Raw genomic sequence first — 10,597 nt, forward strand, 5'->3', positions numbered from 1 at the left:
TTGAATATGTGAATTTATTGTATGTGGTGGAAGAAAAAATGGCCAAGATTTTTTTTTCTCTCGATTTTTTTTATCCGAATTTTTTTTATATAAAAACAAACAACAAACAAAAAAAAAAGTTTGCTATGATGATGCATTGTAATTTGAATGATGATAATAACAACAACAAAACAACAACAACAATAAGCCACAAATGTTAACAAACAAACAAAAAAAAAAGACTGGGTTAGAACTGATTATTTTGTTAGTGTTTTTTCTTTTTGATTCTTTGGTTTTTGTTTACCAAAAATTTTTTTTTTTTTGTTATCCATAACCTGTGTGCTGATTTTGTATTTTTTTTTTATACGTCAAACAATTCCCAAGTCATGGTTTTCGAATGATGATGATGATGATGATTGGTATCCCGAAACGATTACAGTTTGGTGGTCAAAATATATCATTCATCAAGAATATCTTTCATTCATTTTGCATTTTGATTTTTGATTTTTGTATCATTTTTTTTTTCGTACCAGTATTCGCAAAAAAAAAAAAACAAACACACACATCAAACACAAACACTCATCATCAATTGACAAGTTTTTTTTAAAAAAAATGTATTTGAAATAATAATGAATAAAAATGATGAAAATTATAAAAAAAAGTTACAAAATTTGATTTAATAATTTTTTTTTACATTTTTTTAAAAATTTAATTTCGCGAAATTGATTCGAAAATTAAAATACGTTGTTTATTAAAGGTCCCAGGTTTGTTTGTTGATAAACATCGTGAAGATTTGGATTTTTTTTTTGGTTTTTTTTGGATTTTAATTTGAAATTTTTTGGTTGATGAAGATAATGTCGACTGGTGATAATAATAATAATAATTCGAATGCTGAAATTGTTGAACCAAGATTATTTACATTGGAAAAAGATGAAGAATTACGTTTCGAAGTTGAAAATGAACCAGTTGAATGTCAATTGATTGAAGGTAAAGCTGAATTGTTTGGTACCGAACTGAGATTGGAACAAAAATATACGTTTCGAAAAGGAGCTAAAGTTGCCGTTTTTACTTTTCATGGCTGTAAATTAAAACTGTACGGGACACCTGAAGTAGAATATGTAGCCAGCGAAACACCGATGACTATTTATCTTAATCTGGCTAATGCATTGGAAGGTTTACGTGTCGATGCCTGTAAAGAAGATAAACCAGGACCAAATGTTATGGTTGTCGGACCGACCGATGTTGGAAAGACTACATTTTGTCGAATATTACTCAACTATGCTGTACGTAGTGATCGTACACCAATCTATGTTGATCTAGATCTTGGTCAAGGTTCGTTAACAATTCCGGGCAACATTGGCGCTGTTGTGATCGAAAAACCGGCCGATATTGAAGATTCATTTCAGATCACCGCACCAGTTATATTTCATTATGGCCATCTAACACAGAGTAAAAACACAACCCTATATAATATTATTATGAAAGCTTTGGCCGAAGTTGTTGAACGTAAAAAAAATAATGAATCTTCGATTAAATATTCGGGCACTATTGTCAATACATCTGGATGGGTTCAAGGATATGGATATCAATCCATTTTACAAGCTGTTGAACATTTTGCCACCAATATTGTTCTCGTACTTGATCAAGAACGATTGTATAGTGAATTGGTAAGAGATTTAAAATCGAAAAAGGAAATCAAAGTATTGCTTATACCAAAAAGTGGTGGTGTTGTTAGTCGATCTCGTGAATTTCGGTAAGTTTTCCTCCAAAATGAATTATTTCAAATTTTTCAATACTTTTTTTTTAAAAAAAATCCATTCTTTAGTTCCGAAATGCGTGATCAAAAAATTCGAAGCTATTTCTATGGAACGGCAACAAAACCATTATATCCTTATTCATTTGACATTCCATTCGCTCAATTTACTGCCTATAAGATTGGTTCACCTAATTTACCTGATTCTTGTTTACCTATCGGTATGAAATTAACAGATAATTCGACTAAATTAATGCCCATACAACCATCATCATCAATATTGAATCATATATTTTCCATTTCATGTTCAACCACTGAACAAGAATTAGACAAAGTTATAACAACCAATATTTATGGATTTATTGCTGTCACACAAATTCATATGGATCGACAAGTAGTTAATGTACTTTCACCACAACCACGACCATTACCAAAAAATTATATTTTTATTATGTCTGATGTTCAATTTGTTGATTTGGAATAAAAATAAAATTATTTTTTAAAAAATTTTATGCATTTCGTAATACAAGTGTTTAAATAGTCGACACGATGTTGAGCGACTATTTTTATTCAATCGTGAATTTGCTTTTTTTTTGCAACAATCACTGTTGTTTTTTTGTTGACAATTTGTTTTTTTTGTTATTATTTTTTCTATTCAAACTATAATCACTTAATCAATAATGTTTCCATTTAATTTTGAACGTTTTTTACCCGATGTATTTCAAGCAACATACAAATGTTATTCCGTATCAATGTTACCAGATGAACGACAAAATCTGGAAAAAGGTGGAAAAATTATAATGCCACCATCAGCTCTACATACACTTACACGTTTAAATACGGTTTATCCAATGTTATTTAAATTATCGAATAAAGACAAAAATCGTCACACTCATTCGGGTGTTTTGGAATTTATCGCTGAAGAAGGTAAAGTTTATTTACCGTATTGGATGATGCGTAATTTATTGCTGGATGAAGGATCAATGTTACATGTACAAAGTGTTTCATTACAGGTGGCTACATTTTCAAAATTTCAGCCACAAAGTGTTGATTTTCTTGATATTCATAATCCGAAAGCTGTACTGGAAAATGCATTACGAAATTTTGCCTGTTTAACCACTGGTGATGTTATTGCTATCAACTATAATAATAAAGTCTATGAATTGAGTGTTCTGGAAACCAAACCCGGTCCAGCAGTTAGTATTATCGAATGTGATATGAATGTCGAATTCGAAGCACCGATAGGTTACCAGGAACCTAAACGACAGAATAAAAATGATTCGAACCAAGACAATTCAATGGATGATGAAAATGATGCGACCATGATTGAAGATCCAAAACAATTGCAACAAAATCCATTTCAAGGCAAAGGTAATCGTTTGGATGGAAAACAGCCCAAAGAAACTACAACCACAACTAATCCTATGCCAAGAGAAGTGGCAAAAGGTGCACCTGATTATAATTATCAAATTGGAACGATAAAATTCTGGAGATTAAACAATCGGCCAGCTAAATCTACATTATTATCATCATCAACATCATCATCGTCATCTAGTACTGAAACATCAACGGTTGATGATAAAAATAATCAATTCAAACCGTTCATAGGTGAAGGACAGACATTATTTAAAAAGAAAAATGCAACTTGAAATAAATAAAAATATTTGATATTTTTTATTGAAAATTTAAAATGATTGAAAATTTGAGATCAAAGTTTATCTAATTTATTTCGGTCATATTATGCCGAAATAGCTTGACTAGTAATTGGCCAATTTAATCGTCCACGTACAGCATTATCCTTTAATTTTTGTTTAAATATTTGAGCCATCATTCGACGTTTTTTTGCATCATCTTCATAGAATCGTTGTTCATTTTTTCGACAATTTTTTGACTCCGGTAATTTTCTATAAAGTTTTTCAGTTTGTTTACGCATCTGTTGATGAGTAAATACACGTCGATTAATCGGCGGTAATGGACGACTGGTTGATGATTTTTGTTTTAAACATTCATCATTTGTATTATGACTTTTAGTCAGCAAAAAAACTTGTACAATTTCATCTTTTCTTTGTTGAGCTGTTTCGATTCGCAATCGACCATTATCTTTGATTCGTAGTGAACGCATTAATGATCGATGTATAAATCGATGTTGTTTTTGTTCAAATATTTCTGACAAATTAAATGATTGTGTATCATAGATTCGATAATTTTCATCATCGACAAAATAAAGAAACCATGATAATGATCTATTTAAATTTGGACATTCAAAATTATCATCATGTTTTACCGTTTTTTCAACAAAAACGAATGAGGTTTGTACAGATTTATTGGTCATATCATCATCATAATCATTATCATTAGCCATATTTTGTTTGTTTATTTGTCGATTAATTTTCTGTATCATTGATATTGAAGTTTGTAGAATTTTTGTTTGTCTTTCATGTTTGCTAAATAATTTTGTCGTATCCAGGTTATCATAACATTGTTGTTGTTGTTTTTGTTGTTCATACGAAGTAAATGAATGAATTTTTTGTTGCGCATTCAAAATTCGATCAACATTGTTACCATGGTGACAATGACAATTTCTTAATGAATAATTGTTTGCGTCAGATTTGGATTGCAGATATTTTTCTATCCTGATCAGATCATAGTTTAATCGTTTTAAATGATTAATCTGTGAATTTAGAAAATTTTTATGAAATAAAATTATATCCGATAAATGACTATTATCTATCATTGATGATTCATTTTCTCTAATGGTAATTGTATTTCGATGAAATTTTTGAATCGGATAATATTCAGTCAAATCATCGAATTGATCTAAATTCGTTATTGATTCAGATATTTCAGTATTATAATTATTTAATATGACATTCGATTCTTGAGGGATTCCAGATTTGTTTGTCGATGAAACAATATTTTGTTGTTGTTGTTTTTGTTGAATAAAAACATCTTGATTACAAATCGATGGTTTGAATTTTTGACAGATCAAGGTTTTTTCCAATAAATTCTGAACACGATTTGATAGGCAATCATTTGAATCGATACAGTTGTTGTTGATCAATTGATGTTTTGTGGACACCATTTTTTCGCTTTTGATAAATATTTTCAAGAGAGGTAGTGGTCATTGATTCGAAATAAAATCCGTTTTACAAAAAACAAAATTGAAACAAAAGTTGTTTGTGATTTTGTTGTTGTTGTTGTTGTTTTTCCCTTCTATCCAAACACTTGAAATGAAATGAAACCAAATGAGATTTTTACCCGAAAAAAAACCGAAATGATAATTGATCCAAGAATCAAAAAAAAAACAGAAAAAAAGATTTCAACTTGAACGGCAATTTTATTGAACCATTCACAGACGACGATCATTTATTCATCCCTCCCCCCTCATCACATTAAACAACTTGAACAAACTTGATCTCGTCGTATTGATTGTCATTATTGCGATACTAATTAAAACAAAAACAACAAAAAAAAACGTTCGAATTATTATTGCGAATCAAGAATCGTTACAAATTATTCATTTTATTTTCTGTTTTGCGATTTTTTTGAAGAAACTTGCTTTTTCTACATTATTGATTGATAATAATCATTATGGAAACAACCGAAAATTTAAGTAAACCAATTGAAAATTTAAGCAAAAAACCTGCTAAAGGTATTTTGAAAACAACATCAAGCTCAGAACATCAACAACCACCACTTAATAGACAAAAGTATGTATATTTTTTTTGGCAACCACACAATATTGAATGTTATGGTTAATGATGTTGTTGTTTTGTATTCGCATCTTGATTATTTTCGCTACAGTTCTCAGGATAAGGATATCAAATGGGATGAAACAAATATTTTACAAACATTACATCCAGCCGATAAGGATTATGGTCATATGAAAATCGAAGAACCAAAAACTCCATATTCATATTTTGTTGAAGATGATGATGGACAATGTCATTCAGATAATGAAATGGCACCCGAAATTGATCCAGATAAATTATCAAAATTAATTGATAAAACAACAACAAGTTCAACAAAATCCAAATTTACATTCGATGCAATGGAACAAGATGATTCTGATCAAAGTGATTTCGAAGAAATCGAAAATGAAACCGAAGAAGAACGTATGAGACGAAAAGAATTTGAACAAAAACGTAAAAAACATTATAATGAATATCAAATGGTAAAATTGGCAAGAAAATTATTGAAAGATGAAATGGACGAAATTGAAGATGAAGAAGATTGATTGATTGTTTCAGCAGCTAAGTATTAGCTTTCATCAAAATACAACTTTCAAAAAAAAACACATTTGAGTATCATCAAACTTTATTCGTTTCATTTAATCAATTAGCAATTAGCCATTCATTGATGAAAGAGTATTGGTGTTTATCTGTTGTTATTATGTGAAATGTACATATAATGTTTCTCTTTTTTTTTGTTTGTTTGTTTGTTCTTTTCTTTCTTCATTCAGTTCTTCTTTTACTTATCTGTTTGAGCCAAAAAAATTATCGATTAAAAACAATTGTCAAAAATGAGCGTCAAACAATCATTAAATATAAATTCATTATCATTTCGTTCGATCATTTTGAATTTAATTTCCGTACATCCACCATGAATTTGTGGACATAAAATTCGTCGACAAATTTCGTTCCTATCGATGAAGATGACGTGTTAAGATAAGAAAAATTTTCTTGTAAAAAAAACTTACAATCTTTCGGCATTAATTTTACCTCGATACAGCATAATAATTGATTGATTAGGTGCCAATCGAGATTTGTTGTTGTTGTTATCATTTTTTAACATAATTTCATCTTCCTTATCGTTTAACATTCGTGTCAATATATTTCTAATCGATGATTCAGAATCCATATATCGTGTGATCAATAGTGAAAGTTGCTAAATAAATTTTTAATTTGAAAAAAAAATCAATAATGTGATTTTTGATTTATAAATGAAACCAACCTTATGATCAAGTTGTATTTCTTGAACAATTTTTCCAACTTGATTTTCAATTTTATTATGTAATGTTAATGATGAATGACTATAGATGATAATCATACTGAATGATTCATTATCATCATCATTATTGATACTATCTAATGAAGTAATTCCTTTGGTTATGGGCACTAAGCTTGTTAATGGATTGAAATTTAAATTCAAATGATCATTGTCCAATGGAATTGTACAAAATGATTCGTTCAATTTATTATTCTACGTGTTCAGAACGTTTGACAAAAAAAACGAGAAATGAAATGAACAAAAAAATCATTGCAAAAGATTACTTACCGATGAATCGATTGTCCAATGTTTTTCACGATTATCGATAGAAAAATCATAAACATTAAACCATTTATTATTGTATATTTGAAGATTAGCTTTTTCAAATTGTTCTGTTTTGATATAAAATAAATTGATAAAAAATTGTTTGTTATTTATCGATTGTTCGATTATACCAACCTTGTAAACCTTTATAATTGGCTGTAAAACATGAAAATATAAGATTATGACAGGATTCGATTGCCGGTTGTGTTGAACAGAAAACATATAAATCTAAATGTTTACAATCACGTGTACGAAATTGTTGCGATGCTGACATTAATCGACAATCTTCACAATTACGAATGACAACACTACCGATAACTGGTCCGATAAAAAACGTACAATTTCGACAATCATCAATAGTAACTGTATTACTAAAATCATACAGGCAAATGGTCGAATCATTACAATTTTGTATGATAAATTGTTCACCATTAATTTCACCGGGTAAACGAATCTGTATCGAATTGGATTCATTTTCAATCATATATTTCATCAATTGACTTCGATCTCTATTAGACCTTATGAAATAACAAAATTAAATAAGTATGGTTATGGCAACAACAAAATTAATCAATCATACCAACTATAAGTTTTATCTTTTATCCATTGTTGATTAGGGACCAATTGTTGTTGTTGTTGTTGATCAGATTTTTTCGACATTAAACAACCCATCTGATCGTTGTTTGTATCGGTATCTCTCTTTATGTTGTTTTGCAAAAACCACAAATACCTAAACTAGAATTTGTTTGGTTCGAAAACAACAACAACAACAACAACAATGTTGCTATGGTTTCAAGACATTTTTTTTGCTTTGTTTGCTGTTGGTCGGTTGTCTTGTGTCATTCAACAGCAATAACAACGATGAACGATGATTGCTCAATCAATAATCGAAAATTCTTATCTTTTATCTTTGTTTGAAGAGTAACTGATTGAATTTGCAACAAGTATCATTTTTTCAAGAAATAACCAACCAAAAATGGTATCATTTGTTGTAATCAATGATGTCCAACATTTGTGAGATTTGGCCATTTTATAAATTATTCTATATGATAATTAAATGATCAAATGAAATCCCGAATTACCGAAGAGGTTACCGAAAAATAATCATAATTGATTAATAATGTTTGAAATGGTGATTGAAATACGCGCAAAACAATCGAATGGATAATATATTAAGGTGGAAATAGTGGAAAAGATTCTATTCCCTCCCCCTTTTTTGTTCTCTCTTTCTTTCAGTGTTGATTAGCCCATTGTGTGTATCCATCGATGGAAAATATTTATTTTGATTTGTTACTTCAATATGGCAATCATCAATTTGTTTTTTGTTTATGTTTACAAAAAATAGAAAAAAATCTTTTTTGTTTTCGCTATTGAAGAAAAGGTGTTATTCATGTTAATCGAACAATTAGTTAATTTTGTGATTGTTATTCGGTAATGAGAATAAATGATAAATGAAAAAAAATTATGTCTCATCATAATAATTATCATAAACAATCATCATCGAGGTTTATTCCAAATCCCTTCTGTAAACGAACCGAAAATATTAAGGTTTTGAAAGATATTGTATGTATGATTAATGATGGATTCAAATAAAGTAACATCTTATAGATGTTGTTGATGCTAATTGATAATTTATCGTTTCAACCCATTTTATTACAGAGTCTAAATAAAATGACAACAACATTAAATCAATATCGTAAAGATGTAATGTTCTGTGATTTTGAACTACGAATATTATCAAAAGTATTCCCTGTTCATAAATTGGTATTGGCTTCGGCAAGTCCATATTTTGAAACATTATTCCGTAATTCGGGAAGTTTTATCGAAAATTCCAATAATTATGTCGATATTAAAGAGGTAGATAATCCGGAATTAATGGAAACAGTACTGAACTATATCTATACGGGCGACATTGAAATCGATTCACATAATGTACAGGAAATTGTACAGATTTCAAGCATATTGCAATTAACAGATTTGATTAATTATTGTACAAAATTTCTAGAAAATAATCTACAAACATTCAACTGTATTGGGATACTTTGTTTTTCAGATTTCTATGGATTATCTTCATTGTGTTTTGAAGCAAAACGTTTTATCGAAAATAATTTTGCCGAAATTATTAAAGAAGATGAATTTCTGGAATTACCGGCCAATCTATTCAAATCATTCTTAAAAAGTGAAAATCTAAGCATCATTTCGGAATATCAAGTTTTGATGGGCACTGTTGATTGGATACTACATAATCCACAAGAAAGGCTGCAATATCTTACCGAATTCATCAACATTATACGGATGCCAATCATTTCTCATAATTTGATCGAAACTTTGATTGAAAAATGTGATAATCCAGTCGTTGTCGATACACTTCGCCGTTACATGAACAATAATGAAGATCGATGTCCCGCTGATGCGAATTTCGGTGGTTATAGTTCGGTACGATGTAAACCTCGTATGGCTTCAAGACGAGCAATCTATCTATTTGGTGGTCAAGGATCAATGAATACATCACGTAATTGGAATAGTTTGCATACACTGTGTTTGGTTGAAAAATATAATTTTCATACGGCCACCTGGCATATGGTAAAATCATTGATGTATCCTCGTAGTAGTCATTGTGTGGTTCAATTACATAACAAATTATTTGTCATTGGTGGAATTTGTGATTCGCTCATACTTGAAACAATGGAAATCTATGATCCAACCAGTGATGAATCTTCACTTGGACCACATTTAAAAATGCCTCGATCAGCATTCGGTGCATGTTCATATTCCGATTCTTATATCTATGTTTTCGGAGGTCTTGGTGGTGGTGGTCTGTTTGTCGAACAATTCGATCCACTTACTAATCATTGGGAGATTTATGATCAAATGCCTTCATATCGATATGGTATGCAAGTGATTGAACATGATGGTATCATTTTTATAATTGGTGGTGTCAATTCACATGAAATGATTACAAATTCAGTCATGTCATATGATCCGCAGACAAAAAAATTTTACGAATTAGCTCCGCTTAATCAGCCACGAGAATCATTTGCTGCCTGTATTCACAATGGTAACTATATCTATGTGATTGGTGGAATAGGACTTAATAGTCAAATTCTTAATTCGGTCGAACAATATAACATTAATGAGGTAAGATTGTATCAAACATTTATTAACAATTTTTAACAATTTTTTTTTGTCATTCAGAACAAATGGTCATATGTAACCGAAATGCCTACAGCAAAATCAAATCTTTGTGCTGCAAGTATCAATAATCTTATCTATGTTTATGGTGGCCAAGGATCATTAATAAATCCACAAAATTGTCGAATCGGTAAAAAAGTTTTTGTTTATGATCCAGAAGTAAATCAATGGCTAACAAGTAAACCTATGACACAAGGACGTTTAGATGCGGCCGTTATTGTTGTTTGATATTTGTTCAAATTAATTCATTTTTTTGTATAATTTTAAAACATTTTTTTCATTTAATATTATTTTGATCAATAAAAATGACAATTTGTGTTCGATCAATATTCATGAAATTTTAGTCTTTTTTTGCAGCGA

General features: G+C 29.6%; 5 protein-coding genes across 6 annotated transcripts; 3 read left to right on the plus strand and 2 right to left on the minus strand.

Moving 5' to 3' along the window:
- The first annotated feature begins 747 nt into the window (after positions 1–747).
- LOC113799326 (protein CLP1 homolog) lies at positions 748–3,416 on the plus strand. The gene is made up of 3 exons (XM_075823589.1): positions 748–1,732; positions 1,805–2,213; positions 2,410–3,416. The coding sequence occupies exons 1-3, from the start codon at positions 825–827 to the stop codon at positions 3,379–3,381; spliced, it is 2,289 nt and encodes a 762-aa protein (XP_075679704.1). The 5' UTR covers positions 748–824; the 3' UTR covers positions 3,382–3,416.
- Positions 3,384–5,050, minus strand: LOC113799329 (uncharacterized). Its single transcript, XM_027349944.2, has one exon. The coding sequence runs from the start codon at positions 4,812–4,814 to the stop codon at positions 3,471–3,473; it is 1,344 nt and encodes a 447-aa protein (XP_027205745.2). The 5' UTR covers positions 4,815–5,050; the 3' UTR covers positions 3,384–3,470.
- On the plus strand, positions 3,911–10,564 carry LOC113799327 (kelch-like protein 25). 2 transcript variants are annotated; one of them, XM_027349941.2, is made up of 3 exons: positions 3,911–4,041; positions 8,705–10,183; positions 10,241–10,564. In XM_027349941.2, exons 2-3 carry the CDS (start codon positions 8,717–8,719, stop codon positions 10,463–10,465), a joined length of 1,692 nt encoding a protein of 563 aa, XP_027205742.1. In that variant the 5' UTR covers positions 3,911–4,041; positions 8,705–8,716; the 3' UTR covers positions 10,466–10,564. The 2 variants fall into 2 exon arrangements, with proteins under 2 accessions (XP_027205742.1, XP_027205741.1); XM_027349940.2 differs by lacking the exon at positions 3,911–4,041 and adding an exon at positions 8,332–8,608.
- Positions 5,176–6,258, plus strand: LOC113799333 (protein phosphatase inhibitor 2-like). The gene is made up of 2 exons (XM_027349947.2): positions 5,176–5,442; positions 5,537–6,258. Exons 1-2 carry the CDS (start codon positions 5,324–5,326, stop codon positions 5,967–5,969), a joined length of 552 nt encoding a protein of 183 aa, XP_027205748.1. The 5' UTR covers positions 5,176–5,323; the 3' UTR covers positions 5,970–6,258.
- LOC113799330 (protein XRP2-like) lies at positions 6,032–7,958 on the minus strand. The gene is made up of 6 exons (XM_027349945.2): positions 7,626–7,958; positions 7,181–7,563; positions 7,010–7,113; positions 6,686–6,934; positions 6,432–6,619; positions 6,032–6,374 (listed from the first exon to the last, which is right to left on the minus strand). The coding sequence occupies exons 1-6, from the start codon at positions 7,715–7,717 to the stop codon at positions 6,236–6,238; spliced, it is 1,155 nt and encodes a 384-aa protein (XP_027205746.2). The 5' UTR covers positions 7,718–7,958; the 3' UTR covers positions 6,032–6,235.
- Positions 10,565–10,597: the final 33 nt, after the last annotated feature.

This window comes from Dermatophagoides pteronyssinus, unplaced genomic scaffold (genome assembly GCF_027571235.1).
Source record: "Dermatophagoides pteronyssinus isolate colony J.1.1.1.1 unplaced genomic scaffold, Derpt_VIB-CSIC_2022.12 sq0032, whole genome shotgun sequence".
Lineage (NCBI taxonomy): Eukaryota > Metazoa > Arthropoda > Arachnida > Sarcoptiformes > Pyroglyphidae > Dermatophagoides > Dermatophagoides pteronyssinus.

Coding starts and splice junctions, on each gene's coding strand:
- LOC113799326 (XM_075823589.1), top strand. CDS start 825: ATGAAGATAATGTCGACTGGTGATAATAATAATAATAATTCGAATGCT. Junction 1,733..1,804: donor AGTCGATCTCGTGAATTTCG/GTAAGTTTTCCT, acceptor TCCATTCTTTAG/TTCCGAAATGCGTGATCAAA. Junction 2,214..2,409: donor TTCAATTTGTTGATTTGGAA/TAAAAATAAAAT, acceptor ATCACTTAATCA/ATAATGTTTCCATTTAATTT.
- LOC113799329 (XM_027349944.2), bottom strand. CDS start 4,814: ATGGTGTCCACAAAACATCAATTGATCAACAACAACTGTATCGATTCA.
- LOC113799333 (XM_027349947.2), top strand. CDS start 5,324: ATGGAAACAACCGAAAATTTAAGTAAACCAATTGAAAATTTAAGCAAA. Junction 5,443..5,536: donor CCACCACTTAATAGACAAAA/GTATGTATATTT, acceptor TTTTCGCTACAG/TTCTCAGGATAAGGATATCA.
- LOC113799330 (XM_027349945.2), bottom strand. CDS start 7,717: ATGGGTTGTTTAATGTCGAAAAAATCTGATCAACAACAACAACAACAA. Junction 6,935..7,009: donor ATTGGACAATCGATTCATCG/GTAAGTAATCTT, acceptor CTGAACACGTAG/AATAATAAATTGAACGAATC. Junction 6,375..6,431: donor AAAATTAATGCCGAAAGATT/GTAAGTTTTTTT, acceptor CTTCATCGATAG/GAACGAAATTTGTCGACGAA.
- LOC113799327 (XM_027349940.2), top strand. CDS start 8,510: ATGTCTCATCATAATAATTATCATAAACAATCATCATCGAGGTTTATT. Junction 8,609..8,704: donor TTAAGGTTTTGAAAGATATT/GTATGTATGATT, acceptor ATTTTATTACAG/AGTCTAAATAAAATGACAAC. Junction 10,184..10,240: donor AACAATATAACATTAATGAG/GTAAGATTGTAT, acceptor TTTGTCATTCAG/AACAAATGGTCATATGTAAC.